Source organism: Geotrypetes seraphini, chromosome 4 (assembly GCF_902459505.1).
Source record: "Geotrypetes seraphini chromosome 4, aGeoSer1.1, whole genome shotgun sequence".
Lineage (NCBI taxonomy): Eukaryota > Metazoa > Chordata > Amphibia > Gymnophiona > Dermophiidae > Geotrypetes > Geotrypetes seraphini.
In genome coordinates this window covers 188,806,492-188,834,151 of record NC_047087.1, presented here as the reverse complement: position 1 = coordinate 188,834,151, position 27,660 = coordinate 188,806,492, and the positions used below count along the sequence as shown (strand labels likewise).

At 39.7% G+C, this 27,660-nt stretch overlaps 1 protein-coding gene across 2 annotated transcripts in view; it reads left to right on the top strand.

Moving 5' to 3' along the window:
* PPA1 (inorganic pyrophosphatase 1) overlaps nt 1–27,660 on the top strand; it is a 149,906-nt gene that overhangs the window by 57,207 nt on the left and 65,039 nt on the right. For both annotated transcript variants that reach the window (XM_033943446.1, XM_033943448.1), the window contains 2 exons: nt 9,086–9,139; nt 22,765–22,884. In XM_033943446.1, coding sequence (XP_033799337.1) covers nt 9,086–9,139; nt 22,765–22,884 — 174 coding nt within the window. The remainder of the gene's footprint in view (nt 1–9,085; nt 9,140–22,764; nt 22,885–27,660) is intronic.

Here is a 27,660-nt window from a genome sequence, read left to right as displayed (position 1 = left end):
ACAATCACAAAAGTAAAATAAAACAGTTTCTTCATCATATATCGCTTTAGCTATAAATTACAATATTATTATTATTATTATTAAGACTTAGCCAAAAGGAAAGATTTTATAAAGTATAAAGAGTTTTACTTCATGCAAAATTGTCATTTCTTTAATAAGTCATTAACTATTTTTTTCTGAGGCCCTCCAAGTACCTACAGATCCAAAATGTGGTCCTGCAAAGGGTTTGAGTTTGAGACCACTGAACTAGCCCATTTCTTGAGTAGCTAAGAAAGCTATTAGAAACACAGCTTTCGTTATATATCAATATAAGTGTACATTATTAGTAAGAAGCAAGCAAAATACTTATTCAATCCCTATTTAACCTGTTTGGAAATTAACTAGAGGGAATTTCTCTTATCTTTAAGAAATGTTTCCAAATGACTTGGATCAAAAAACACAGAAGACTTTGGGCTCCTTTTACTAAGCTGCGATAGCGTTTTTAGCGCGTGCAGAATTTTAGCACGCGCTAAACCTGCGCTACGTGTCTAGAACTAACACCAGCTCAATGCTGGCATTAGCGTCTAGCGCACACGGCAATTTAGCGCGCTAAGCACAGCTTAGTAAAAGGAGCCTTTTGTCTCCCATCTGACCAGACATTTACAGGGAAATTTAAAATAAAAAGTGCCACTCCTCATCAAAATTCTAGGTTTAAGCAAGAGAGAGGCTTTTTGACAAATTTAAGTCTGTCTGAACACATCAGGAAAGAAAAAAAAATGTTAAGAGGAGATTATTCAGTTGCTAGTAGAGAGCTTATAAATTCATTGAAAGAGCTGAATACTATACCAATTTGTAAAATTATAGTTTTCAAGTTTAAAATGTGAAATATATGTAAGTCATCAGAAAACATTGTAATACAATAAGGGAAGGGCACTTTTTTCCCATTTGTTTCAAATCTACTGGTACATTATGCAGTCATATAGAACCAACAAAATCTGGAGGAAAAATATTCAACAAAAATAGAACTCTCCACTTAGTACTTGTTCAGAATGGAAGAAAAACCCTCGGTTTATGGTGAACCTAATTGAATATGTCTCTACCAGTTAAGCATCATAGGCATAAAAAACTTTTGTCATTGTAATTAAATGAACAGAACCATTAAGCACCACGAGGAAAAATAAAATGTTCCACTTTAAGGCCAATGATTGTTTTGTGGCATAAACACCATTTCCTCAGGGCCACTGAACCTTCAAATACTGGTAAATAAACTTTTAGAGTTCAAAGGTTTTTATTAAGTTTCCAAAAAACACAATACAAAGGAAAAACAAAACAGAAATGTAATTACAAGGTACATGGTCCAGGTACACAGTACAAATAGCGTTGAAGTCATGAGTCAAGCAAGCAGCTCTGAAAAGCATGCAGAAATATTATATACTACATCGATAATAGTACAATGCAATACTACAATACAATACAAGCAGATCATTGTTGTTCAAGAAATATATAGACATAGAAAATTGAACCAATTCAAATTTATAAATTCGCACAGTAGTGATGTATAGGAGACCAAACATATTTATATTTGCTAAGGGCATTCCTTTTTTCAGCTATCACCTGTTCATATTTACCATGAAGGCACACAGTGTTCCACCAAGCATAGTATTTGACAGTATCTAGATTTTTCCAACAAAAGAGAACATTTTGAATTGCTAAAGACATCATAACAGTCAGAAGGTGACCTTTGTGTTTATCTATAGGTAAGGTCAGGCCGTGTGACATTAGAATCAGAATTCTGATAGTAATTGATTCAGAAATATCTAATATAGTGCATATAGTATCCCATACCTTATTCCAGTAAATAACAAGGTGTTTACAATTGAATACCAAATGCTCCAAAGAGCCATCTACACTGTCACAAGACCAACATTTAGGTGAAGAGGAGGGGTCTATTCTGTGAGATAAAGAGGGAGTCCAGACAGCACGATGCATCAGGAAGAAGATAGACTGTAGTACCGAAGCGGATCTGATGGATTTATGTATGGTTAGCCATATGGTGTTCCAGTCTATGGCATCAGAAGGTAAGTTCAACACATGCTGCCATTTTAATTCTGAGGACAGAGGAACTTTAGCAGAGGCCGATTGGATCAACTTATACCAGAAGGAGGCTTTACTGGAGACTTGTCTAAATACGTACTTAAGCTCGGTTTATCAACCAGGTTCCGCAGATCCGGGATAGCAGCGCGTAAGCAATGGTTAAGTTGGATCCAAGCGAAGAACTGATTTTTGGGGATACCCTACTTTGCAGAAAGATCGTGAAAAGACATCCATCCCGCGTCATTCTTCAAGTCCTTAACCTTCTCAATGCCCTTCCGTTGCCAAATGGGCCAAAGGAATGATTTAGACTGAATTAGGAACCTCTGATTGTTCCAAATTGATATTAGAGTAGATTGTTCCCACCTATGAGGCATGGTGGATTCAAGGACCTGAAGTGCAGCTTTATACGACAGGAGAATGCAATCATCTTTATCCAGGCGAGATAGGGTATGGCCAGGAAGGAATCTCATGCGGGACCCGCCGTTTAAGGAGTTTTCCAAGTCAATCCATCTTGGTCTATCCAAAGATCTGTCGTCCATATGACCATGAGTCCATTGTCGTATGATAAAGGCACTGTGGTACTTATAGAAATCAGGGAAATTCACCCCTCCTTCTTCCTTTGCCAATTTTAGTTTTTTAAGAGCAATACGAGGCTGCTTCTTGTTCCAAATGAACTGTGTGAGTATAGAGTCTAGGTTATTGTAGAAGGATCGAGGTAAGAAAAACGGCAGCATGTTTAGGACGTAGTTAATTTTGGTTAAAATCATCATGCGTATCGACTCCAGTCTGCCCCACCAAGAAAGGTTTAAGGGAGACCAAGCTGATGTGGTATGACGGGCAATCTGTAGCAAATATTCAATATTAAGTTGTATTGTTTCCTCTAAAGAGGGTCCAAAGAAGACACCCAAGTATTTCATTGATGTGGCGAACCACTGAACACCAAATGTTTCAACGTCAGGTTTAACCTCTGGGCAATTAAGAGGCATGACCAGGGTCTTATTCATATTCAGTTTGTATCCGGACATGGCCGAGTATTGCCGGATCGATGATAATAAATGTGGAAAGGAAGCAGGGGTGATGTAGAGGAGTATGTCGTCGGCATAAGCCAAGATTTTAGTCTTAGAAGTTCTATTCTTAAACCCTTCAATGAGTTTATTATCACAGATTGATATAAGTAGAGGTTCCAGTACAAGATAAAACAACAGGAGGGATAGAGGACACCCCTGTCTGGTACCACGGGACGGGTGGAATGCAGATGACAACGTTCCATTTATAAATGATCTGGTTGACAGAGATGAGTAGAGTATCTTGACCTTCTTGATGAAGTCAGCAGAGAAACCATACCAAACCAGAACTCTAAATAGGAAACCCCACTCCACACGATCAAAGGCCTTCTCTGCGTCTAGCCCCACCGCAAGAAGTTCTTGGTGACGATCCTGAGATTGTGCAATGATATGTGAAAACGTTCTTGAGTTGTCCGTGGCGAACCTCCCAGTGATGAAACCACTTTGATCCGTTTTGATTAGTTTAGCTATAACTCCTTGCAGTCTGTTTGACAAAAGTTTGGCATATATCTTCGCGTCCACATTTATGAGAGAAAGAGGTCTGTAATTTGATACTAAGCGTGGATTCTTATCTGGTTTCGGGAGGACTATGATATGAGCTTCGGTGAACGATCCATGTATTTGTCCTGATTCAATGACAGAAAGAAGAAATTGTAAGTAGTAAGGGTTAAGTACATCCTGGAATTCTTTATAAAACTCAACAGTTAGCCCGTCAGGCCCTGGAGCTTTGTGAGATGCCATAGAATCTATCACTTGGGAAAGCTCAGTTAAATTCAAGGGTTCATCCAACTTAATATTATCATCCTGGGATAATATAGGGTGAGAGAGGTCATCCAGGAATTGTGAAGCAAGCACATTATCAACCAGTTCTGAAGCGTATAACGTCTCGTGGAAGGATTTGAAAGCTTGAGAAATGTCTTGGTTGGTGGTTAATATATCTCTATTATCCAATTCAATGGCAGCGATGTTCTTTTTATCTGCTCTTTTTTTAAAATAAGAGGCCAGCAAGTGACCACACTTGTTGTTGTCTGCAAAATATGAGGCTGACTGCTGAAACACCGAGTGAGCAGCCGATTTACTGAGCGTGGAGTTATAAAGAAAACGAGCCTTCGCCAGTCCAGTAAGAGTAGTAATGTTCGTTGGATCTCGTTGATGTTCCGACTCCAAATCTTTGATGTCTTTCTCTAACTTCAGAGTGGCTTCCATTTGGGTCTTCTTTGCACTAGCAGCAAGTGAAATTATAACTCCTCTAATATAGGCTTTGAAGGCGTCCCAGCAAGTGATCCAGGAAGTATGTTCCGGAGTATTAAAGGTGAAGTATTCCTCAATAGCCTTGCGGACGTTTAGTTTAAATTGAGGGTCTTGGAGCAAAGAGGAGTTAAAGCGCCATTGACGGTGAAGTGGCTGTTGTGATCTACAGTTGATCTGGATTGATATGGCTGCATGATCTGAAACCGTTATAGGTAGAATTTTGGCAGAGGTAATTGAGTCGCATAATGACCTGTTGAGTAAAAAGAAGTCTATGCGTGAATAGGACATATGGGGATTAGAGTAGAATGTATACTCCCATGCGGAACCATGGGTAGATCTCCATATGTCTACTAGGTGAAGATCTGAGATCATATGATGGAGAGCAAACCACGATTTAGATTTTTATATCTGTATTGAGAATTTCTGTCAATATCAGGGTTCAAAACCATATTAAAGTCACCTCCCAATACCAGGTGTGAGTCAGAGTCTTGCAGTATTGATGTGGCGATTCCATTGAAGAAGTCAGGGTTGTCCATATTTGGACCATACAAGTTGAATAGAGTAATCTTCTGCCCACCATATTCAATAGTAACCTTGACCCATCTACCATGCAAGTCGTGTGAGGAGGAGATAACAGTAAGATCTTGTTTATTTCTAATCAAAATCATAACTCCCCCCTTTTTCTCTATAGCAGGAGAAGCAAAAGCAGGCAAAGCCCACCCTAAGCGTACTTTGTCAGATGCTATTCTGTCTAAATGGGTCTCTTGTAACATAATGACATCAGGTTTTTGTTGATCTAGGTATAAAAGTATTTTCTTCAGTTTAATCAAGTTGTTCAGCCCTTTAGCATTTAGGGAAATACATTTAAGAGACATGTATAGTGTCTATGTGATTAGCAGAAAATTTGATTCTGACCTGCTTGAAAGAGGCAGCTAGATGTTTCATTATGAATGATCTACTGCACAACCTAGGATAAAAAGATTTGTTAGCATACTTCATGACCTGCAACTGTGAAGGACCAAAATAACTAAGAAATGACCTAAAGTCATACAATGTGAATCCCATGTGCACTTTGAGAGTGAAAACAGCAGCTAATAAAGTAAAGCACCCATATGAAGAAAACAGTATAAATCATATATTGAAAGCATGAATACAATACTGAATAAACAGCTTCGCAACTAGGAATAGTCTAATACATGTTACTGAACACTAATGAACTATTACAGACAGCAAGATATCATAATACAGACAAGTTGGTAAGGCAGTATAGCAGCAAGAACAGTCAGACCTGATGAATAGGGGTGGGAGACTGCAGTTCAATGAAGGCAGCCAAATCCTCAGGATTAGTGTAATCCTTTGTTTGATTATGGAGGGTAACTCTCATCCTGGCCGGATATAACATACCAAATTTAGCATTTAGCTGCTTCAGCTGGGGCCGGTATGAGAGCAATTTCTTTCTTCTTGCTGCTGTAGTCTTGCTCAGGTCAGGCAGGAAAAGGATGGTGTCTCCCTCATGTTTAACAGGAGCTCTGATTTTGGCTCGCTGCATAACATCTAATACATGTTGGTATCTGAGGAGTTTAAGGACCACCGGACGAGGGTAGCGGTCATTCGGATTTTTAGAGGAAGGCACTCTGTGGGCCCTTTCAATTTCAAACTCCCGAGTAAAGGTGAGATCCAGTAGTTTAGGGATTAATTCCTCCAAATATTTGACCAGGTCGCGATCGTGAGCCCCTTCCTTGAGCCCAAGGAGACATATGTTACAGCGGCGAGATCTGTTATTATTATCCTCCATCTCAGACTCCAGAAAGGCAATCCTTCGGGTCTGAGCTCTCAGCTCAGCCACGTGTTGTGTAGTGGCATCCATCTTGCTTTCCAGAGAGAGCACACGGGTCTGCAGCTGAGATAAACCATCGTTAGTGTAGTTAGCTTGTCATTTATCTCTTCAGTAGCAGACTTGGTGTCAGTTACCAGATTTTTCAACTCGCGGAGTTCAGCGAGTATTTCAGAGGTACTTCTGGTTTCGGGTCCCGGCAGCGGCGCTTTTGAGGGCGACGGGGGGTCAGGTTTGTGGCGTTTATTTACTTTTTTATCCGCCATTCCCGCCCTGAAAAAACCGCGATTCCAACAGGAAAGAGATTAAGCTTGCCTTACCGATTGTATTTCAGCGATTTTACACGCTGGTGCTGTGCTGCAAAGCTAGATTTTCGATCGGGTGCAGGAGATTCACAGTTAAGCTGCCATCACACGTGAGTTCAGCAGCGCCCCCCGGTAAATAAACTTTTAAGTAGTTGCATCCTCTGCTCGCTAAACTTATGCACAGTGTTGTCCTATTTTCTACTTATTGTCAGCCTGCATATAAACAAGTGTGTCCCTCAACAGAGATTCTACACGTTCTCAGGATTTGTTTTATTCAACAACAAAAATCCAGCTTTATTGGAAGCAAATACTGGACCACTAGCCATTACATAATGGTTGACAGCTTGTAGGTAAACACAGTGCATGCATACCATGTTCCAGAGGAACTAGTACTCTGTGGTCTCAAGCAGATTATGATTTGGATGTTGGAATATGAGAGTACTGAATGTGCAGGCTTCTGTCCTAAATATGCAAATTCTGTATTCTCACCATATAAATTATTATAGGAATTCCCCTAGGATACAGCAGAGGATATCTGTGAATAAGACTAAACAAGAAACCAGAATAGAATCAAAATAGACAAGCGAATAATTTTGAGCTTTCTGATAGTGCTACTTTAAGAAAGCAAAGGGAAAAAACTCCTAGTTACAACATAGCCAAGCTGCATTAACAAGTTCATAAACGGCTGTGCTTTTAACTTTTTTTCTCAACTTAGGGCTCCTTTTACTAAGCTGCGTTAGAGCTTTAACGCACGGAATAGCATGCGCTACAATGCCGCGCACGCTAGATGCTAACGCCAGCATTGAGCTGGCGTTAGTTCTAGTCATGTAGCGTGGGGTTAGCGTGCGCTAAGAACGCTAGCGCACCTTAGTAAAAGGAGCCCTTAGACCTGAAAACTTAAATTTTGCCTCATAGATTTTATTTTATTTTTTTTCTTTTGGAAGCAATGTGCATGCTCTTTCAGTAGTGAATGCATGCACACACTTGAAAGTGTGTGTGCTCTTTCTGAAACAGGAAAACAATTTTTTTGAGGATTTTTCCCCTTTTGTTTTGGGTTAAAAATGACATATAATGATATGGGAAATATCAACATTTTCATTGTTGTTTCAATGAATGCGCATCACTGATTGTAACTTTGGTGATTCTTTTGTGCATTGACAAAAGAGTAATCTTAGAACATAAGAGCAGCCATGCTGGGTTAGACCAGTGGTCCATCTAGCCCAGTTTCCTGTTTCCAACAGTGACTAATCCTGGTCACAGTACCTGGCAGAAACCTGCTTGACTTCCTGGTGACCAAGAGCCGATCACTAAACCCATTATTGTTGGGGGGTTTTTGTGTGGTGGTGGTGGTGGTGGTTCGAGACAATAATCTAATAGACTAAAACAATTTTTCTATTTTCTGTCTGTAATGAAAAAAAACATACTTAGAAATTCAACAGGCTACAGTTGACTCCTGGGAGATGTTTTAACATCAATGCGTAACAGAAACTCTTTTTTTTTTTTTCAAACCTTTAACCAGTTACTTGGGGATACTGTCTGGTGATGTATGCTTCCTTAAGTAGGTTAATCAGATGGTAATGTGGCCCTCAAGGTCAACAGTCTCAAAAAGAAAATCAACTTTTAGCCAGATCTCTGTAACTACAGATTGCAGTTAATAGGATTTCGATTTCAGATTACTTAGCTGGTGTAGATGAACTGGTTAACATGTAGTGGTGTAGATGAACTAGGAAACAGTACAGTGAAGCTGTAACAGTTCTTAGTTTCTCTGAGCACTTTTAACTGTGATACAGGAATTGAAGAGGGGATTCTTTCAGTAGTTTCCCTATTCTATTAGAACTTGGGGTAATGCACTCCACATAACAAAAACTTGGAGCACCTTAGTTCACCTTAGACTCTGTTCATAAGCATTTTGCTGCCTGTGATGTAGTCCCTCTTGATAATGGCTGAGTTGCCATATCACAGCAGGCTCACTAGATTAGACAATATTCTACTCCAGAACATTATTCTTTTGGGTAGGGTCCCGACTGCTCACGCTTCTAGCTATAGATATGAAGCCTTCCAGAAAGGCAGTATAATAAGCACTTGGGTCTCCTAATTTCTCCAGGAGCTTCAGCAGCCAGGTCAGGGAACTCCTGGTTGTCCATGGTCCTAGTAGCAGATTGTTTAAATAGGCATTGACTAATTTCCTGGTGCAAAACAGGCACTGACTAATTTCCACACTCTCTCTCTCTCTCTCTCTCTCTCAATATAAGCAGAGAAAGTGGATACCACTGTATTCCTAGTCAGCTGGGGAAGGAATTTAGAAATTTGGCTCACACCTTTTTAATAGCAAGTCAAAGCAGGTTAACATTAGATATTTCCCTGTCACTGAAGGACTTACAGTCTAAGGCACAAGGAGTCACAAGGCGTGTTGATGGGATTTGAATCATGGCTTCCTTGGTTCTTAGCTCACTACACTAACCATTAAGATATCTTCCAAGAATTAAATACGTGCTGTGAGAAACATTTGTATATCCCTCTTCAAGGTTGAAATTTATTGACTTTGTTTTGTTTTTCAGAATGTGTTTAACATGGTGGTGGAAGTACCCCGATGGACAAATGCAAAGATGGAGGTAACTGCATTTAGTTTTGTTTTCTTTTGTTAAATAATAATTTGATCATTTTAGCTTTCAGATATATTTCACAGTTGACCTGTGCCACAGTAGTAAATAGATGCTTTTTAAGCAAGAGGTCTTTTGGTGATCAGGACTTTGTTACCAGAGGTTGGCATGGCTGTTTAATCTGCAAAGGAGTGCATGTGTATTTTAAGTTCAAGCCCATTAGGATTTTGACCCAGGTACTGAAATAATTTAGTTACATTAAAGCAGGAATTACAACAGACTTGGCAGATCTGACTTGCTGCAAATTGTAAAATCGGTAATGTGGTTGACATTTTCGCTTGACACTAATATAGAACATGCTATTACGATTCTTCTCTGTTAGGTCTCCTGAAATGTGCTGCATTGATGAGAATAAACTGTTCAGAACTTATGTAGTTATGCTTGGCCTTTAAATGTTGAGTGTGAAGGTTCATTGGCAACAGTTTTGAAGTGATAATACTGACACAGTGTCCCAAAGAAGAGATGTTGGTTCCTTATCAAGCATCGTGGAGGTGGAGAACTGTAGATAGTGCAAAATCTAAGTTGTAACTCCGCTTGTTTTATTTGAGCAAATATTCATGGCAAAGTAAAATTGCTTTTAAACAAAACTTAACAGAACTTTAACAGAACTTTAAAAAAAAGTGGGTTGTCAGCTTGAGACAGGCTCACTACTTTAAAGATGGTATACTCTAAATAAGAGACGTTATCCCAGGACAAGCAGGCAGCATATTCTCACACATGGGTGAAGTCACTGACGGAGCCCCAGTACGGACACTTGAAAAGTGCATCGCAACTTTAAAGTTTAGAAGGTTCGCAATCGGCCCGCACTACGCATGCGTGAGTGCCTTCCCACCCAATGTAGGCACGCAGTACCTCAGTTTCTTAGTTTCCGCGAAACTAAGAAGACGCGTTTAAACAGCCATTGAAAATTTTCTTGCCTTCCCGCTCTCGCGTTGGTGATTTTTTTTTTAGTCACTTTCGTCTTATTTTTTCTTTTATTTTGTTGTATTCGGTAAAAAAAAAAAAATCTCCCGCATGGAGAAAAAAAAATCTTTTTTTTTTTTTCTCCCTTGCGGGTTTTGGCCTGGCGTGGCCTGTTTGTCCACCTTGGCCACCGGGTTTAATTTGGCTGAGGCAGACTTCCCATCGATGTCCCGTTCGCAGAATGACTTTAAGAAGTGTGGTCGCTGTGCTCAGCCCATCTCTGTGACTAACCCACATTGCTGGTGTCTCCAGTGTCTAGGGCCTGAGCACCGTCCAGAATCCTGTACCCGTTGTTCATCGCTTCAAAAAAGGACTTTGAAAAACCGCATTCTTCAACAACAACGACTGTTCGGTGTTGCTGGGTGGGGGGGGGAGCCGACATTGCTACTGACGGTGCCAACCAAGGTGACACCGCACTCATCGACACTGGCAGCAACATCCCCAGTGTTGTAAAATCCAGTGGGTAAGCCAGCTAAGAAGCCTTTCCCTACCCCATCTGGGACTCAGGTCAAAATGGCATTGAGTCGAGTCATGCTGACCTCAAAAAAGTCCTGTAAGCGCCCAGTCCTGATCTTGGTGAGTGCTTTGACATCAGGTTCCTCATCGGCTTCCTCATCACCGGACCGGAGTGCTTTACCAGTGGTACCGGCGAAAAAGCCAGTGCTCTCCCTCAAGCAAAAGATTGACAATTTGCTTCGGGCGGAATTGGGTGAGCATTTTTAAATGTTGGTGCCGACTCAACTTATGGCCATGTTGACACCGACTCTCCAGGCCATGTCGACACCGGCTATCCAGGTGACGGTTCAGTTTGAGCAAATGATGACACCGACTGCACCTCAATCTGATGCTCCACCGGTGTGGAGACCATCGACACTGGAGTCGATCGATCCCTGTCCACAGCACCAGTACTTGACACAAACATTGAGAGAGGTTACTCTGGTGTGGTACCGAAAGCACTCTCATAAGACTAAACATCTCGAGTCTTCGACACCATCCTCATTCCATACAGGATTTGGATTTATTTGGAGACTCAGAACAGGAACCACTCTCTACTGCAGATGAGGACTCTTCTGGTTTAGATTCACCTCAGCGATCGCCTCAACGACCTTCTGCTTTTTCTGAGCGGTCCTCTTTTTCTCAATTTCTCCATTAGATGTCTGAGGATCTTTCCATTCTGCTAGAAGCGGATTCCAAGCATAGCAAGGAGTACTTGGAGGCTTTGGATTATGACCAGCCTCCTAAAGACTTGCTGAAGCTCCCGCTCCATGACATTTTACGAGAGACTTTATACAAGAACCTCAAGACTCCTCTCTCCATTCTGGTGACTCCTAAAAAAACTGGACTCTTTATATAGGGTGGTTCTTATTCCAGGTTTTGCTAAACTGCAGCTCCTTCATGAATCTTTAGTGGTTGAATCCACTCTAAAGAAATCGTCTGGAGCTAGTGTCTATGTCACAGAGAAGGTAGGGCAATGGACAAGTTTGATAAGCGTCTTTACCAGAATGCAATGTTGGCAAACAGAGCTGGTAATTATAATTTCCATTTCTCATTTTACCTGAAATATTTGGTCAAACTTGTGTCTTTTTAAAGGTATATTCCATCCCGTAAGCAGCCGAGATTCCAACAACTCATTGCTTCAACTTTTCAATTACAGAAATATATGGTTCGCACTACCTATGATACTTTTGAACTTACATCATGAGCTGCGGCCATGTCGGTGGCCATGAGGCGTCTTGCCTGGCTTTGTGTCTCTGAGATTGATGTAAATAACCAGGACCGCTTGGCCAATGCTCCCTGTCCAGGGGATGAGCTTTTTGGACCATCCATGGGTACAACTACTTAAATGCTATCTGCTCATGAGACACGTGGAAAGAATGGATGCAGCTGGGCATCTACACAATGGAGGATGTTATCATATTGAATAAGCTCAAGTCTTTTTCAGAATTAAGAGACAGTCATCAAATTAAATTCACACTTAGTTTTAAGTGGTTACAACTTCGACATGCAGTTGATTCCATCAAGATCTCATTGAAACCATCTGAGCCAAACATTCTGTCACAATGCAAAAGAATTATGGGCCTAGGACATGAAGCATCTAACTGGTATAAAGTCATAGTCCTTAAGGAACAACAAAAGCGAAGAATTAATGGACTAAAATATATATTGGCCCATGAATTAAATGTGGAAATATCTGATGTACAATGGGATCTTATACTACTCAAACGTATTAGATGCTGTCAATCTGCTTCCATGAAGCAATCATTGTATTTTGACGAGAAGGGTTAATTGGATTCCAGTTAAGCTCAACAAAATTAGTGCTGAAAATTCTCCTCTATGCTGGTTCTGCAAAAGTAAAAAAAAGGAATGTTGGAGCATAAGCTTTTCTATTGTCCATTGGTACAGTAATTTTGGAAACAGATTTGGAGTAATGTTCAAATATTATTATCTACAAATATGCCTTTAACATATGCAGGTGTTATATTTAATATCTTTGATTTGGTTGACATAAGCAAGAATATTAGATTAATAGCCATTTTGACAGTCAATTTTTAAAGCGTGGAAGGATTCAAATTCACTGTCATTTCCTTTTTGGTGGAATTCAGTATGCATGATCGGGAAATATGAAGCAGCTATTATGGGAAAAAGAATAATTTGACAAAGTATGGTTGCCAGTTAATAAGTATGTGGGAAATAAAGGTTAAATGTAATGGATGTATATGAGTGGATATGAATGTGGTAAATAGGTGTATGCATGATACTACACTCTCTGCGGGAGGGGGGAGGGTTGTTTTTGTGTGTAAGATACATATGTATTCCTAGCTTATGGTTTTAATTTAATTTTTAATATATAGAATTTCAAATTTAACATGATCTACTGAAATAAACAGTCTAGTCAACAAAACAAATTAAAGGAAATTTCAAATACAATTAAAAAATTAAGTCAAAATATGGCTAGGCTGTAGTTAGTCCTCTAAGAATGGAGGAGGAGAACCTTGAAATATATGGGTTAATCTAATTAAATTACCAATCAAAGGAAAATAAGGGGTCTTAAGGGTTGGCCTAAGCTATTTTTGGAGCTTATTCCTGAATGTTGACTGGTGTACTAGTCAAAAACTGCCTTTTACTTACTAAAAATCTAGATAATTGTGAAGATTCAAAGAAGATATATCTATCCCCTTGGAAATTAGCCATGCACTTACAGGGAGATTTTAAGACAAATGTTGGGGGTCGCAATAATAGGAATTGCTTCCTCTTTTTTTGTGTTACTTTGGACACCTCTGGATACATTTGAATCTTATAAGTCATAAACAAATTTTCTCTAGCTTTAACCCTTTCAGGACCAAGGGACATATTTGTCCCATAACTTTAAAATCCTATAAATTTTGATTGGGATAGTCTACAGTTCTAAATTTGATATGTACGGATTCCATATGATACTGCCTTTATGTAAACAAACTGGTTCCGACATTCATTCATTAGCGTCGTTGCCAGATTGACGAGAAGATTCACTTGCCACACTGTCCATAAGCCAGAAGTGTGATTTTTTTAAAAAAAAAATAATGATATTTCACAAAAAAAATCAATTTTTTGGCATCTGCAAGCCCTTTTTACCATAAAAATGTCGTCAAAACCACAAAAATTGGCCTACGATCCTTATGGTCCTGAAAGGGTTAAAAAACATCTTTAACAACCATTCTTTATCTGATTCTAAAGCTAGTTGTACAAACAAAGTAGCTGATTGAACTAATTCAGCGTCAGACTTTTCCAAAATATCAGTTATATTTAGAGTTTCAGTCCCTGGTTCAACTTGATCTTCAATCAGTTTTTTCTTCCCAAAGGGAAGATAGAAAATCTTTGAAACAGGAGGATATGAAGACTCGGGCACTTTTAAAATCTCAGAGAGATATCTCTTAAACAATTCTAAAGCAGCAGCAGTAGGAACTTTAGGAAAATTAATCAATCTGAGATTCTGTCTCCGTGTTGCATTCTCCAGTATCTCTAATTTACTATTAATATATCCATTTTCTTTCATTAGGAGCTGATTTTGTGCTTCTAAACATTCTAATTTTTTCTCTTGGTCCAGGACTTTAGTCTCTAATTTTCCCAAATTCAGTTGTAGTTTAGAGGTTTCTAGTGCAGATCCAGAAGTCTGTATAGCTAATTTTTGAATTGAAGTCCCTAAAGAGGATTGTAAAGTAGAAATTGCTTCCCAAATTGAGTCCAAATCTACTACTGGGGGTTTCTTCAAAGGAACAATTGCAAAAGAAGATTCAATCTCTTTAGAAACAGTACCTGAAGGCAATATCGTTGTGGCAGGTCCAGGTAGTTCACCAGAGAAAATCAGGGCTTCAGTTGATGTTGAAAGCAATGCTGAAGCAATAGAAACTCTTTGTATTGCTATATCTTCGTTCTCCTCCCTGCCCTCCAGCATTGCTGCCTCGCTCCTCTCTGACGAAAGTCGGGGATCTCCGCTCCTCTGGAGAGAGGCTTACTGCCTCAAAGGAAACCTGAGAGCGTTTCGTCTCGCTCTCTCTTCCAGCTGAGGACTTCTCATCCGGCTTCACCTCGGGCCCTCGTTCGACAAAACGATCCATCGGGTCAAGTGCTTGAGAAATCGACCCGGGTTCCGTAGGGTAGACCCGAGTCTTAGATTTCCTTTTTACCATCTAGGCAAAGGAAAAGGCACGTTGGCGTTCTGCCGATTCCCTCAGAATGCCATCTTGGTAAGGCTCCTCCTCCCCAGTCTCCCTAGCTTATGTTTGACCGTTGTATGGAAATATTTTGAATTGCATATTCTTCTGTCTGAATGTTTTAAAAAGTTATCAAAATAAAAATTATTTGAACTTAAAAAAAAAAGCCCACACAGCCGTTTTGACATGTTCCTCAGGAGCATAGCCACAGTTCTCATTCTCAAATCTCAGCCGATCGGAGGGTGGCTTCAATAGTTCATCAACCGGTGTGAGCTCATTACTACAGATCTCTGGGTTCTAGACATCATTTGTCAGGGGTATGCTCTCCACTTTCATACCCTACCTCCGGATCATCCTCCAAGAGAGTCTATTTCAGACCCTATACAGTCTTCCCTTCTTTTTTTTCAGTTCAATATTTTTATTAAGCTTTATGAAAAGATACAGTCCAAAAATGCATTCAGATACATGTACGACACCGGGATCTCGAAACTAATAACACTTAGTGTAACACAGCAGTAACTACAATCAATTGTAATTGGGTTTGAAACCTTCTAAGAGATCCAAAGTACTTGGACTGTTTATAAGAAAACAGAAAGAAAGAAAGAAGGAGAGAAAAGATAAAAGAAAGAGAAGGAGAGAAAGAGAAAGAGAGAAGGACAGGAGTGTCTATGAAACAGATCTAACATAGGAGTCTAAGAATTTCCAAGGTGAGTTGCATAGTGTCATGTTCATGGATAGTCGAGCAATATTTTTCTTCTCATAAGCATATGATTCAAATTTATGATACATGCACAAAGATTTCCACCAAAAAGTATAATCCAATGATGAAGAGGATTTCCAATTCTTCAATATATGCATAAGGGCAGTCACAAACATAGTGTCAATAAGTTTAGGAGGACAATTCGAAAGAATAAAGCAGGGGTGCTGAGATCTGAGAATTATAATATCCAAAGAAAGTTCATCCGAACAATTAGTAACATGCTTTATAGTGTCCCAAATGCGAGACCAGAAGGAGCGAACTGGAGTGCAGTGGAAGAGCATATGATCAAGGGTTCCGGCCTCCTTCATACAATTCCAGCATATAGAGTTTTGTTTAAGGTTGGCTTTCCACATCCGAAAAGGAGTCCATACCGCATTCCACATGACGAAGAACATTGACTGTGAAACTCTGGAAGATAAGAGAGGACGATTTGTCGAGGACCAAAAAAGATCCCAGTCAACATCAGTAAGAGGGGTTGTTAGTATGGATTCCCAGTGTTTCATGGAATGAGGAGAAAAGATAAAGGAGTTGTCCCTTAGTATGCTGTAAAATAAAGAGATTGCTTTGCCCTTCGATATAGCCAGTAAAGACCAATGGCGTATAGTGTGAATGGATAACTCAAAGTCAAATCGTAGGGACTGAGAGGATATTGCTTCAGTGAGGGAAAGCCATTGAGAAAATGTGGAAGGAGGTAATGAGTATGTAGAGCAGAGTGTGTTGAAAGGCACAATAGAGGTCTGAGTAGTTATTTGATGAGGAAACCATAGCCCAGCCTGCTGCCATCTTTTCCATGAAAGTGACTTTCCGTTGTGTTGGAGTTTGGGGTTGTTCCAAATAGACACAAATGGGCTATCTTTGATTGAAATTTCTGCTATCGCATCTAATAGATGAAGGGCATGCTGCGTCGCACTCAACAGAGAGTATCTTCTCAAATGTCTAGGGATTGGAATTGTTGCCATACAAGAGACATGTAGTGGTGTACATATAAATCGTTCCATCTCGAACCAAGCTGGAGGGTCCTGGGAACAGGGGTCCGTGATCCAATAAGCTCCATATTTGGCCAATGATGCAATATAGTAAAAGTAGAAATCTGGTAAATTTAAACCGCCATGAACTTTGGAGGCTTTCAATTTGGTAAGAGCAATTCGAGGCTTTTTCTTATTCCAAACAAATTCAGAAATTTTTTTATCCAGCCACTGAAAAAATGTTTTCTTACATAAAGATGGGAGCATTGAGAGGATATAGTTTATTTGGGGGGCAAGAGTCATTTTGATGGAAGCAATCCTGCCCCACCAAGATAAATATAGTGGAGACCAACGAGATATAGTGTTCAGGACTACGTTTTTGATTTTAGACAGGTTAAGATCTTGAGCGTGAATTGGATCTTTATGTATCAAGACACCTAGGTATTTCACAGCCCCACGCGACCATGGGAAAGAAAATTGAGTGAGGTCTGAGGGAGAAATATGATCATTAAGGGGGAAAATCTCCGATTTTTCCCAATTAACTGAGTATCCAGAGAGCAAGGAATATCGAGAGACGATGTTAACGAGAGCTGGAAGGGAATTAGTAGGATCTCGGATAAAGAGAAGAACATCATCAGCATATGCCGCTAATTTAATCTGTCGAGAGGAAGTGGAAATGCCTTTAATTGAGGGACATTGACGAATGGCCGAAAGGAGAGGTTCTAGAGCTAGGTTGAATAATAAAGGGGAGAGTGGACAGCCTTGGCGAGTGCCTCTGTGAAGTGAAAATTTGTTGGAAAGGGAATTGTTGATCAAGATTCGAGCTGTGGGTTGTTTGTACAGGGTTTCAACCCATTTTATAAAGAACGAACCAAAATTATACCATTTCAGGATTCGGAAAAGAAAGAGCCATTCGACGCGATCGAAGGCCTTTTCAGCATCAACAGCCAGGCCGATTACAGGATCTGAAAGAGTTTTAGCATGGGCATTAACATGATGGAAGAGGCGTAAGTTATCACCTATGTATCTGTGTTTAATAAATCCTACTTGATCTTTGTGAATTAGAGAGGGGATCACTCTATTGAGTCTCAGAGAAAGAAGTTTTGCCATAATTTTATAATCTAGATTAAGAAGAGAAATGGGGCGGAAATTTTTAACCAAGGTGGGATCTCTGTCAGGTTTAGGAATAACTACAATAGTAGCCTCAGTAAAATTAAATTGTTTATCTGGAGTAGAATGTAGAAATTCATAATAAGTATGAAGATGAGGGGCCAAAAGAGTTCGAAATTGTTTGAAAAACTCATTAGTGAAGCCATCTGGACCCGGTGCTTTACTATTGGGCAGGGAAGTAATTGCAGCTTCTATTTCAGATATAGTGATAGGGGAATCAAGTTCCATTTTTACAGAATCTGATAAGGATGAGGGAATCAAGGGAGCAAGAAAAGAGTCTATCTCAAAGTCAGAGGCTGAGTGTTCGGATTTATATAAGGAGGTATAGAATTGTTCAAATTGAGAAGAAATCAGGGACCTAGTCTTAACCATCTGTCCTGACGGGTCTTGAACAGCTGCGATGTGCAAACGTTTAGATTTAGTTTTAAGGTATCTAGCCAAAGGACGGCCCATGAGGTTGTCACCCATGTAGTGACCAGAGGATGAAATAAAAATATCCCTCCTGGCTGTGCACGAAACCAAAGTATTATATTCGTATTTAAGATTTTGTATACGTTGATGTATGGACGGGTCATACAAATGAGCAGACATGTGTTGTAATTCTAACATTTTGATAGAAGATTCTAATTCTTTCTCTTTTTGTATGGATTGTCTTCCCTTCTTATTCAGGAGATTCAATCCCTCTTTCTTCTAAATGCCATAGAAGAAGTTCCTCTCTCAGCAGAATCAGGATTCTACTCCCGATATTTTTTAATTCTAAAAAAGACGGGAGGTATACGACCCATTCTGGGTCTCAGAGATCTCAACAAATTTCTAGTGAAAGAAAAATTTTGGATGCTCTCCCTTGCCCTTCTTTATCCACTTCTGGATCAGAACGACTGGCTATGCTCTCAAAGAAGCCTACACCAATTCATCAGGCTTCCCGCAAGTACCTTCGTTTTCAAGTGAATGGACGTCATTACCAATACAAGGTTCTTCCTTTCTGCCTGGCATCTTCTCCCAGGGTCTTCACAAAGTGCCTGATTGTTGTGGGCCGCATTTCTCCGATTCCACGGTCTTCAAGTCTTTCCTTACCTGGATGACTGGTTGATCAAAGCTGTGTCATCTCAGACCATTTCCTTCCTACAGGCTTTGGGATTTGAAGTCAATTTCCCCAAATCTCACCTAATTCTGACTCAGTGTCTTCAGTTCATTTGGGCTATCCTCGATACTACTCTGAGTATCGCCTGAACACTCTTCTCATCTTCTGTCAATAGATGTTGAGGTTCACACCATCTCTGCGAGGCACATGATGGTTCTTCTGGGTCACATGGCTTCCACAGTTCATGTAACTTCACTAGCAAGGTTACATCTTTGCATTCCTCAGTGGGCCCTAGCTTCTCAGTTGTCTCAAGCGACAGATCGTCTCTCACAACACATTTCTATGACATCATCTCTTCAGCAGTCGCTTCAGTGGTGGATGACTTCCTCCAGACCTCTATCCAGAGGTCTCATTTTTCACTTACCCCCTCACCACAAGGTGATAACAATGGATGCATCTCCTTATGCCTGAGGGGCGCACCTGGATGGCCTTCAAATCCAAGATCCCAACTGTTACACCCGACAGCTTGGTTTCTCTTGGGCTGAACCCATATGAGTTACATCTCTCTCAGCCTGTCCGCAATATTATTGACGCCTCCAGGAAGCCAGCCATGCAACAATGTTATCAACAAAAGTGAACTAGGTTTTCTTCCTGATGTCTTCTTCATTATCATGATCCAACTTCCTTATCAGTGGAACTGTTGTTGGATTATCTACTTCCTCTGTCTTGACTCTGGACTCAAATCCACATCTATTAGAGTACATCTCAGTGCTATTACAGCTTTTCACTTGCCAGATGAGGGTAAACCTCTTACTGCTCATTCCTTGGTCTCCAGGTTCATCAAAGGACTTTTCAATGTGAAACCACCTCTCAAACCTCCTCCAGTAGTCTAGGACCTTAATGTGGTTCTTTCCAGATTGATGAAGCCTCCATTTGAACCAATAGCCACAGCTCATCTCAAATTTCTCACCTGGAAAGTTATTTTTCTCATTTCTCTCACCTCTGTCAGGAGGATCAGTGAGTTTCAAGCGTTGGTGGCAGATCCACCCGTCAGCGTTTCACCATGATAAAGTGGTTCTATGCACACACCCGAAAGTGGTGACATAGTTTCATATCAGTCGATTGTTCTTCCAGATTTTTTCCCTAAGCCTCATTCTCATGCAGGAGAAACGGCCCTTCACACTCTGGACTGTAAGCGTGCTTTGGCCTTTTACATCAACAGGACAAAACCACATCGCACATCTCCTTAACTCTTCATCTCATTTGATCCTAAGTTGGGGCATCCTGTTTCCAAGAGAATGATTTCCAAGTAGGTAGCTGCCTGTATATCGTTCTGTTATGCTCAGGCTGGACTGCACCTGGAGAGTAGTGCTGCCCGATTCAGGAAAAAATATTTTGATTCGATTCAGCCTATTTAATCGATTTTTTTGATTTGATTCGATTTTCCTGCACAATTGGGTATTTTTTTCCAAACATCCTGATGAGTTTATTTTATAGCCTCTTCACCCCCTTTGCCCTCTCCTACCCACACTGGTGCTGTGGTGTAAACAAAATAAACAAACAAAAAATACTTTTCTTCTCTCTCTGTTAAATCCTAGCTCACATTCACCAGCTCTGGCAAGATACAAATTTCAAATGGGTCTCTACCAAAGGGGCCAACGAATCGGTAAGTCCGATTTTCTTCCAAAACAAATCGATTCTAATCGATTCACCCAAAGTGAATTGGTGAATCAATTCGAATCGGGCAGCACTACTGGAGAGTCGTGTCACAGCTCACAAAGTCCAAGCTTTGGTTGCTTTCCTCAGATCTACTCCTATTGAGGAAATCTGTAAAGCTGCTTCTTGGTCCTCATTTCATACATTCACTTCACATTACTGTCTGGACGGGATGGACATTTCGGCCAGTCATTATTACAAAATTTATTTTCTTGAAGACCAACACTCCCACCATCCCATTCTGGTTAGCTTGGAGGTCACCCATGTGGGAAAATATGCTGCCTGCTTGTCCTGGGATAAAGCACAGCAACTTACCGTAATAGGTGTTATCCAGGGACAGCAGGCAGATATTCTCACAACCCATCCTCCTTCCCTGGTTGGCTTCTTAGCTGGCTTATCTTAAGTGAGGGACCGCGTGCCTATGTTGGGCGGAAAGGCACTTGTGCATGTGCGGTGCAGGCTAATCGCGAGCTTTCAAAAATTTAAAGTTGTGATTTACTTTTCAAGTGTCCGTACCGGGGCTCCATTGGTGATGTCACCCATGTGTGAGAATATTTGCCTGTTGTCCTGGGATAACACCTGTTAGGGTAAGTAACTGTGCTTTGTCACATAAGATAGTTGCTAAAGGCATTGAAAGGTGGTTTAGGCTCATCACTCCCTGTAGGTGAAGGAGCATGGACAGCTGCAGGAATGAGGAGAGCTGCCTGACTGCATAGAATGCTACTGTTCACCTAAAAGATCATAAGAATTATGTTTGGGGAGGTGCTTCAATGCTAGTAGAGATAGAGAAGGTGTGGTGTTTTGGAAACTTGATGGCTGCCATTTTCAGCTCACTACCATATTTTCAGTTTTGGCAGTAGGTGCATAAATATGTAAATAAGGCCAAGATTGTCAATACAGTATGTCTATTTTTAGAATGCATGTAAAGTCCATGAGATATTCCTTAGGAAATCTAAAAAGTCATGGGATATCAAATGGTCCTGTTAAAGAGATGTGAATGGTTGAGTGTCCCAGGGATCTGTGCTTGGATCGATGTTTGACAAATTCATTAGTGATCTGGAAAAGGGAGCATTGAATGAATTGATGAATAAAAACCTGTATACACAATTATTCAAAGTAGCCAAAACATAAGTGTGCTTTGAGGAACTGCAGATCTTGTGAAACTGGGAGCTGAGCATCTAAATGGCAGACTAAATTTTAATGTGAACCAGTACAAGTAATACATTACAATGTTTACAATGTTAGGCTCCTTGTTAGATGTCACCACTGGAAGAAAAGGACCTTCAAATCTTGGAAAATACATAGCTCATTTTGTAGGAAAGCATATACTAGCTGATATTCAGCAGGCAGCGGTCAACATTTATCCTTTAGAGAATCAGGTTCTTAGTGCCCAGACATAACCCAGCACTAAATATTCAGGGTGAAGACTACTGAGACAGGAAATAAGGCAGCAATTTTATGAAACGAGTGAGGTGGAACAGATTAATAGAGAATAGCATCTACCCTTTCAAGTAACACTAGAACTAGGGAACATGCTATGAAACTAATTGGCAAATTTGGAAAGAAATGCAAACCAAAAGAGAGACACAATTCCCCTCCCCCAAGAAACTAACAATAATGAAAGAAGTGGGGATGGAACAAAGATAAAGTAATTGAAATTTATTTAAACAGATGAAACATTGAAGCCAGTCTATGTAGCAGACCCAACACAGTCCATGTTTCAGCTTAAAAGCCTACTTCAAAGAGAGGATCCTGCACTTGATGCACCATTGTTCTGACCCAGCATAGCACGTGTTTTTATGTAACATTTTAAAGCAGCTTCTATAATTTTAAGTCAAAATCACAGGTTTTTCATCAAACATCTTTTTCACAAAGCTTTTGATGAACTGAATGGAGTCTTGTCCTGTAAAGGCCATTACTTAAGTTTCATGTTTTTATTCAAATTTGATATACCGCCAAATCAGAATACAAGGCGGTTTACAAAGATAAAATAGGGTAACGTAAACTAATACATAATCAATAGGATGAAAGACGAGTAATAGGTAACTGTAAATCACAAACAGAACTGAAACGGTAGGAAAAGGGCAAAACTACAATATTTAAAGAGAAAGGAGCAAGGTGGAACGAAGGGGAGTGAAAACAAAACAACTGATAATATTCTGTATTAGTATTCTGTAAAGTGCCACCAGTCTTTGTAAAAATAAAGTACTAAATGTTTTTTTTCTTTGCAGATAAACACAAAAGATCCACTCAACCCAGTTAGGCAAGATGTAAAGAAAGGGAAACTTCGTTATGTTGCAAATGTGTTTCCTCACAAGGGTTATATCTGGAACTATGGAGCACTCCCTCAGGTAAATTTCCTGTTGTGAAGTATTCATTTTGCATGCTAGAACAGATTACTGTAGTGCTGTTTGACAAACAGGATCCTTTTTCTTCTGAACCAGTTTTTCTTGGTACCAGGAAATATGTTTACAGAAGCAGTAACCAAAAAACTATTTGTAAAGCATATGTCCATTCAAAAAGACCTTTTTAGTATGAGACTGCTTTAAAGCAAAGTACAGTAGTTTTGGAAACGATTTCATAAATGACGAAAGAGAATCATGCTTATATGGGCTTAAAGGGTTTGAAAACAGGATTTAAAATAGTTGCTAAGATTGAAACTGAGTAGTTTTCCCACAGGAGGTGCTAAGAGGCGTCATATATATATTAGAATTTATTCACCACCTTTATGAAGAAATTCACCCAAACAAGAACAATTTGGACATTGGCAATAAATAATTTTAGCAGGGGAAAAGTATTCAAATAGTGGTGCATATTATGGCATAACTAGTATTTTAGCCCATTACATTAACGGGTGCTAGAATATGTGTCTGTCTGTCTGTCTTTATTTCTGTCTGTCTCTGTCCCTGGCCCCCTTTGTCTGTCTGTCTTTCTGTGTATCTCCCTGCCCCTGTGTCTTTCTTCTTTTCTTTCTGTCTCCCTTCCTCCCGCTGTCTGTCTTTCTATCTATCTGTCTCTCTCACTGCCTCCTATGCAGCAGCGTTTCTCTCCCACCACTTCCCTGTGCAGCAGCCAAAGCAGCATTCCCTCCCCCTCCATTTCCCTCCCCCCACACCACTTCCCTGAATTGCATTGAATTTTGACGTCATCATCCAGACTGCCAATTTTAAAGACAATAGCAATTGTTTTCAACCTTCCAAACAGATATTAAGCAAAACTCAGCCAGCCTTAAAGAACAGATAACCCAGAGATACCAAGTCAAGCGCATTTCAGAGCCCTCACAACCCAACCAGCTCTCTTCACCCGAATTCAAAACACGTGGATTGCTTTGCCCACGGTCTGGCATCTCTTCCTCCCATTCTGCCGAGTCTCACCGTCCGTGGCCCGACTTCTCTTCCTCATTCTCAAACGCCCCATCCCCACGTCTGACCTACAAACGTGTCTCTGAAGTTTCCAACACCACCCAAAAGTTTGCTTCTCCAACGTCCCGCTCCCTCCGCCGCAACTTCTTTCCATGTGCCGCGTCCCGCCCTGCCGGAAACAGGAAGTTGTGGCAGAGGGAGCGAAACATAGCCGCTGGAAAACTATTCGCCTCAGCGGACAGTCGAAGGGAAGGCTCACCGCCCCAGCTCCGTCCCCGTTCGCAGCCCAGCCCGGGCCTACCGCACTTTCTCAGCGGCCTGGCTCACTCGGTTGGTTGTTTTTTTGTTGTTGTTTTTTTTACCTAGCCGCTCCGCTTCCTGCATTCGGCTGCTCTCCGCCAACAGCCGCCTGCCTCAAAGCCCTCCTCCCTACCCTACCCCTAGCATGGCCACTGCGCCTTGAGATTGCCCTGGTCTTGGGGCGGGCGAGGACGGCCTCTTTCCCAGCAGCGCTGCTTCTCTCCATCCCTGCCAGTGACGTACTAAGCACGCATGCGCACTCTCACTGGCACAGCGCGACAGATCAGATCTCGGGGAACACGCGGCGAGAGTGCGCATGCGCAGATAGCATTTTATTATTATAGATATATTACATACAATGTCGGCACAATACACAATAAAATGTCTTAAAAGATATCACGAGGTGTAAGTGGGGGTGGCACTTATAGACAGACAAAATAGACTAATAGGAATTAAAATAAGAGAACCAATTTAGGGCCACCATGGGTAAAAAAAAAATCCAACTATTCAGTGGCAGTAACCGGATAGTGGCTTTTGCTGAATATTCAATATTGGTGCTGACTGGTTGTGCTATCCGGTTAGCTGTGATGTTCTGATTGTCCTAACTTTATTTAATTAGTTGTCTGAATATCACTTCTAACTGAATAACTTCCAACTCTTCCCCCTATTCAGATACTGCAGAGGAGGTCAGAGGAAGTATTTGCTGGGTAGGAGCTGTAAGATTTGCTGGGTAGGAGCTGCTCCTATTACAATTAATGTTTTTGACTATCAACCCTCAAGATATTTTTTTTTTATCATTAAATTTTTATTGAAACATTTTTTCCACAACACCCAAAACAATACAGGAACAAGGCATAGGAAGCAAAATATCAAAAACAGCTGAAGAAATGCCCTCCTACCCACCAATAATCCCTTACCAGAGTACAGATGTTAAAATAATAACCCATTCCACTGTATATGGAAAACTACAATCAGGCCACCATTCAATTTTATATTAACATACTTTCCCACTGTGGTCCTCCTGCAGGATCAAGTCCATATTTCCTGTGTGGAATCATAACGACCATGATATTTGTCAGTTAACTTTTCAAGTTCTCCAAGGAGCTAATCTAATATACAACTTATTAATTGCACTTTACCAAAAAGGTTCAAGGTGATTTACATTCAAAGAGGCCATAAAATCTACGGGAAAATACAAAAGCAATCAATAATTAAAATATCATCATGAAATTCTACTGTGTAACCTGGAGCGGATCCAACTCTAAGAGATCTCAATGCTGTTTCTAATTCTTTTAATGATATAGGTTCATCTAAACTCCGTTTTATATGATCAGGAACCTTAGGTCCATTAATTAAATCTAAAAAATTTTTACCATCTTTTTGTCTCTCCAAATAAGGCTCGGAAGAATATAGATCTTTATAAAATTTTAGAAATTGTTTTAAAATTTTATCTGTTTGATTTGTTATTGTACCATTATCATCTTTTATCCCATTAACATTAGTTTTCCTTTTTTTTGCTTTAAGATAATTTGCCAATAATCTCCCCACCTTATTAGAATTTCCATAATACACTGCTTGTTTGGAAAACAAATCTCTTCTTATCATTTTTGAAGATTTTATAAAACATTTCAAAATATTCTTTCCCCATATTTACTAAATTTATATCAAACACAACTTATAAAAGGTGATATTAAAGGTACTATGGCTGAATCAATAATAATTGTTCTGCCTAAGCCAAATAAAGATCCTACTTTGGTTTCGAACTACAGGCCTATATCTTTAATAAATGTGGATAATAAACTTTTGGCGAAAATTTTGGCGTTAAGATTAGCCAAAGCTCTCCCACATATTATAGATATGCATCAGACGGGTTTCGTTGCTAAAAGACATTCCTCTAATAACTCTAGATTATTGTTTCATATGTTAAATTTATCAAAAAATATAGATGAACCGACTTTTACAGTTTCCTTGGATGCAGAAAAAGCGTTTGATAGGGTAGAATGGAATTTTATGTATCAAGCTTTAGAATGGTTTGATATAGGTTCTGGATTTATACAAATGGTAAAAACTTTGTATAGCTTCCCGATTGCAAGATTAAATATTAATAATAAGATATCTGATGGATTTCAATTGCGGAGGGGAGTTAGACAGGGTTGTCCTTTATCTCCTTTGTTATTTGATGTTATATTAGAACCCTTATTGTTAGCAATACAACAAACGAGGGAGATACAGGGTATTCCATATTCAGATATGGAATATAAAATTTCGGCTTATGCTGATGATATTTTGCTTTATTTGAAAAATCCAGAATCTACCTTATCTTCTTTATTAGAATTAATTGATAAGTTTGGTAAATTTTCAGGATATAAAATTAATTGGAATAAATCTGAAATTATACCCTTAAATGTTCATTGTGTAAAAGGACTATTTAAAGATTTTCCATTTATATGGAAGGAAGAAGGATTTAAATATCTTGGCATTCAAGTTAAAAATACAATTGAAGATACTGTAAAAGAAAATGAAAAATTTGTATTAAAAAAAGTTACGGAGTTATGTGAGCAATGGAACCCTTTACATATTTCTTGGTGGGGGAGAGTTCAAACTATTAAAATGATGATGTTGCCTGTAGTTTGCTACCAAATGAGTATGATACCTATTTATTTTCAGGGGTCCTTTTATAAAAAGCTTAATAGCATTTTAACGAAATTTCTTTGGCTTGGTAGAACACCTAGAATAGCTTTAGTAACTTTGCAAAAATCAATCAAGGAGGGAGGGGTAAATTTTCCAAATTTTTATAGGTACCATCAAGCCTATATTCTACGTCAGGGTATGTATTGGATCCTCCCAGAACTTATAGATAATGCACCTGATTGGTTATATTTGGAATGGCGCCTTATGTTTCCCCTAAATTTAGTTCACCTTCCAAGTATTAACATGCCTAGAAGATACAGAGAAAATAAAATTTTAATGGATACTTGGAAAACGTTGAGATTTATAAATAAATTAACACCTATCCCAATAAATAAATCAACTAATCAATCTTTATGGATAAACTCCAAGATCAAAATTGGCGGAGCTCAAATCCTTTGGAAGAACTGGATTATTGCAGGCATTAGATCTTTAGATGACGTTATTTCAGAAGGTAAACTGCTGGATTTTTCACAATTGCAACATAGATTTGGTCTTAATAAAACACAAAGTTTTAAATGGTTGCAATTGAAGCAGGCCATTCAGGTTGGGTTCCCTGAATGGAAAACATTGAATAATCAATATAGTTTAAAGTTCTTATGTTTTCAAGCAGACTTCCTAGGACATCAAGCCGCATTGTGGTATAAATTAATATCTGGATATTTGAATAAAAAACCAAAAAATGGTCTAAGAGATATTTGGAGCATTGAGATTAAGCATCAAATTAATGCATCTCAATGGCCACTAATTTGGTCTTGGAGAATGAGATGTACAGTG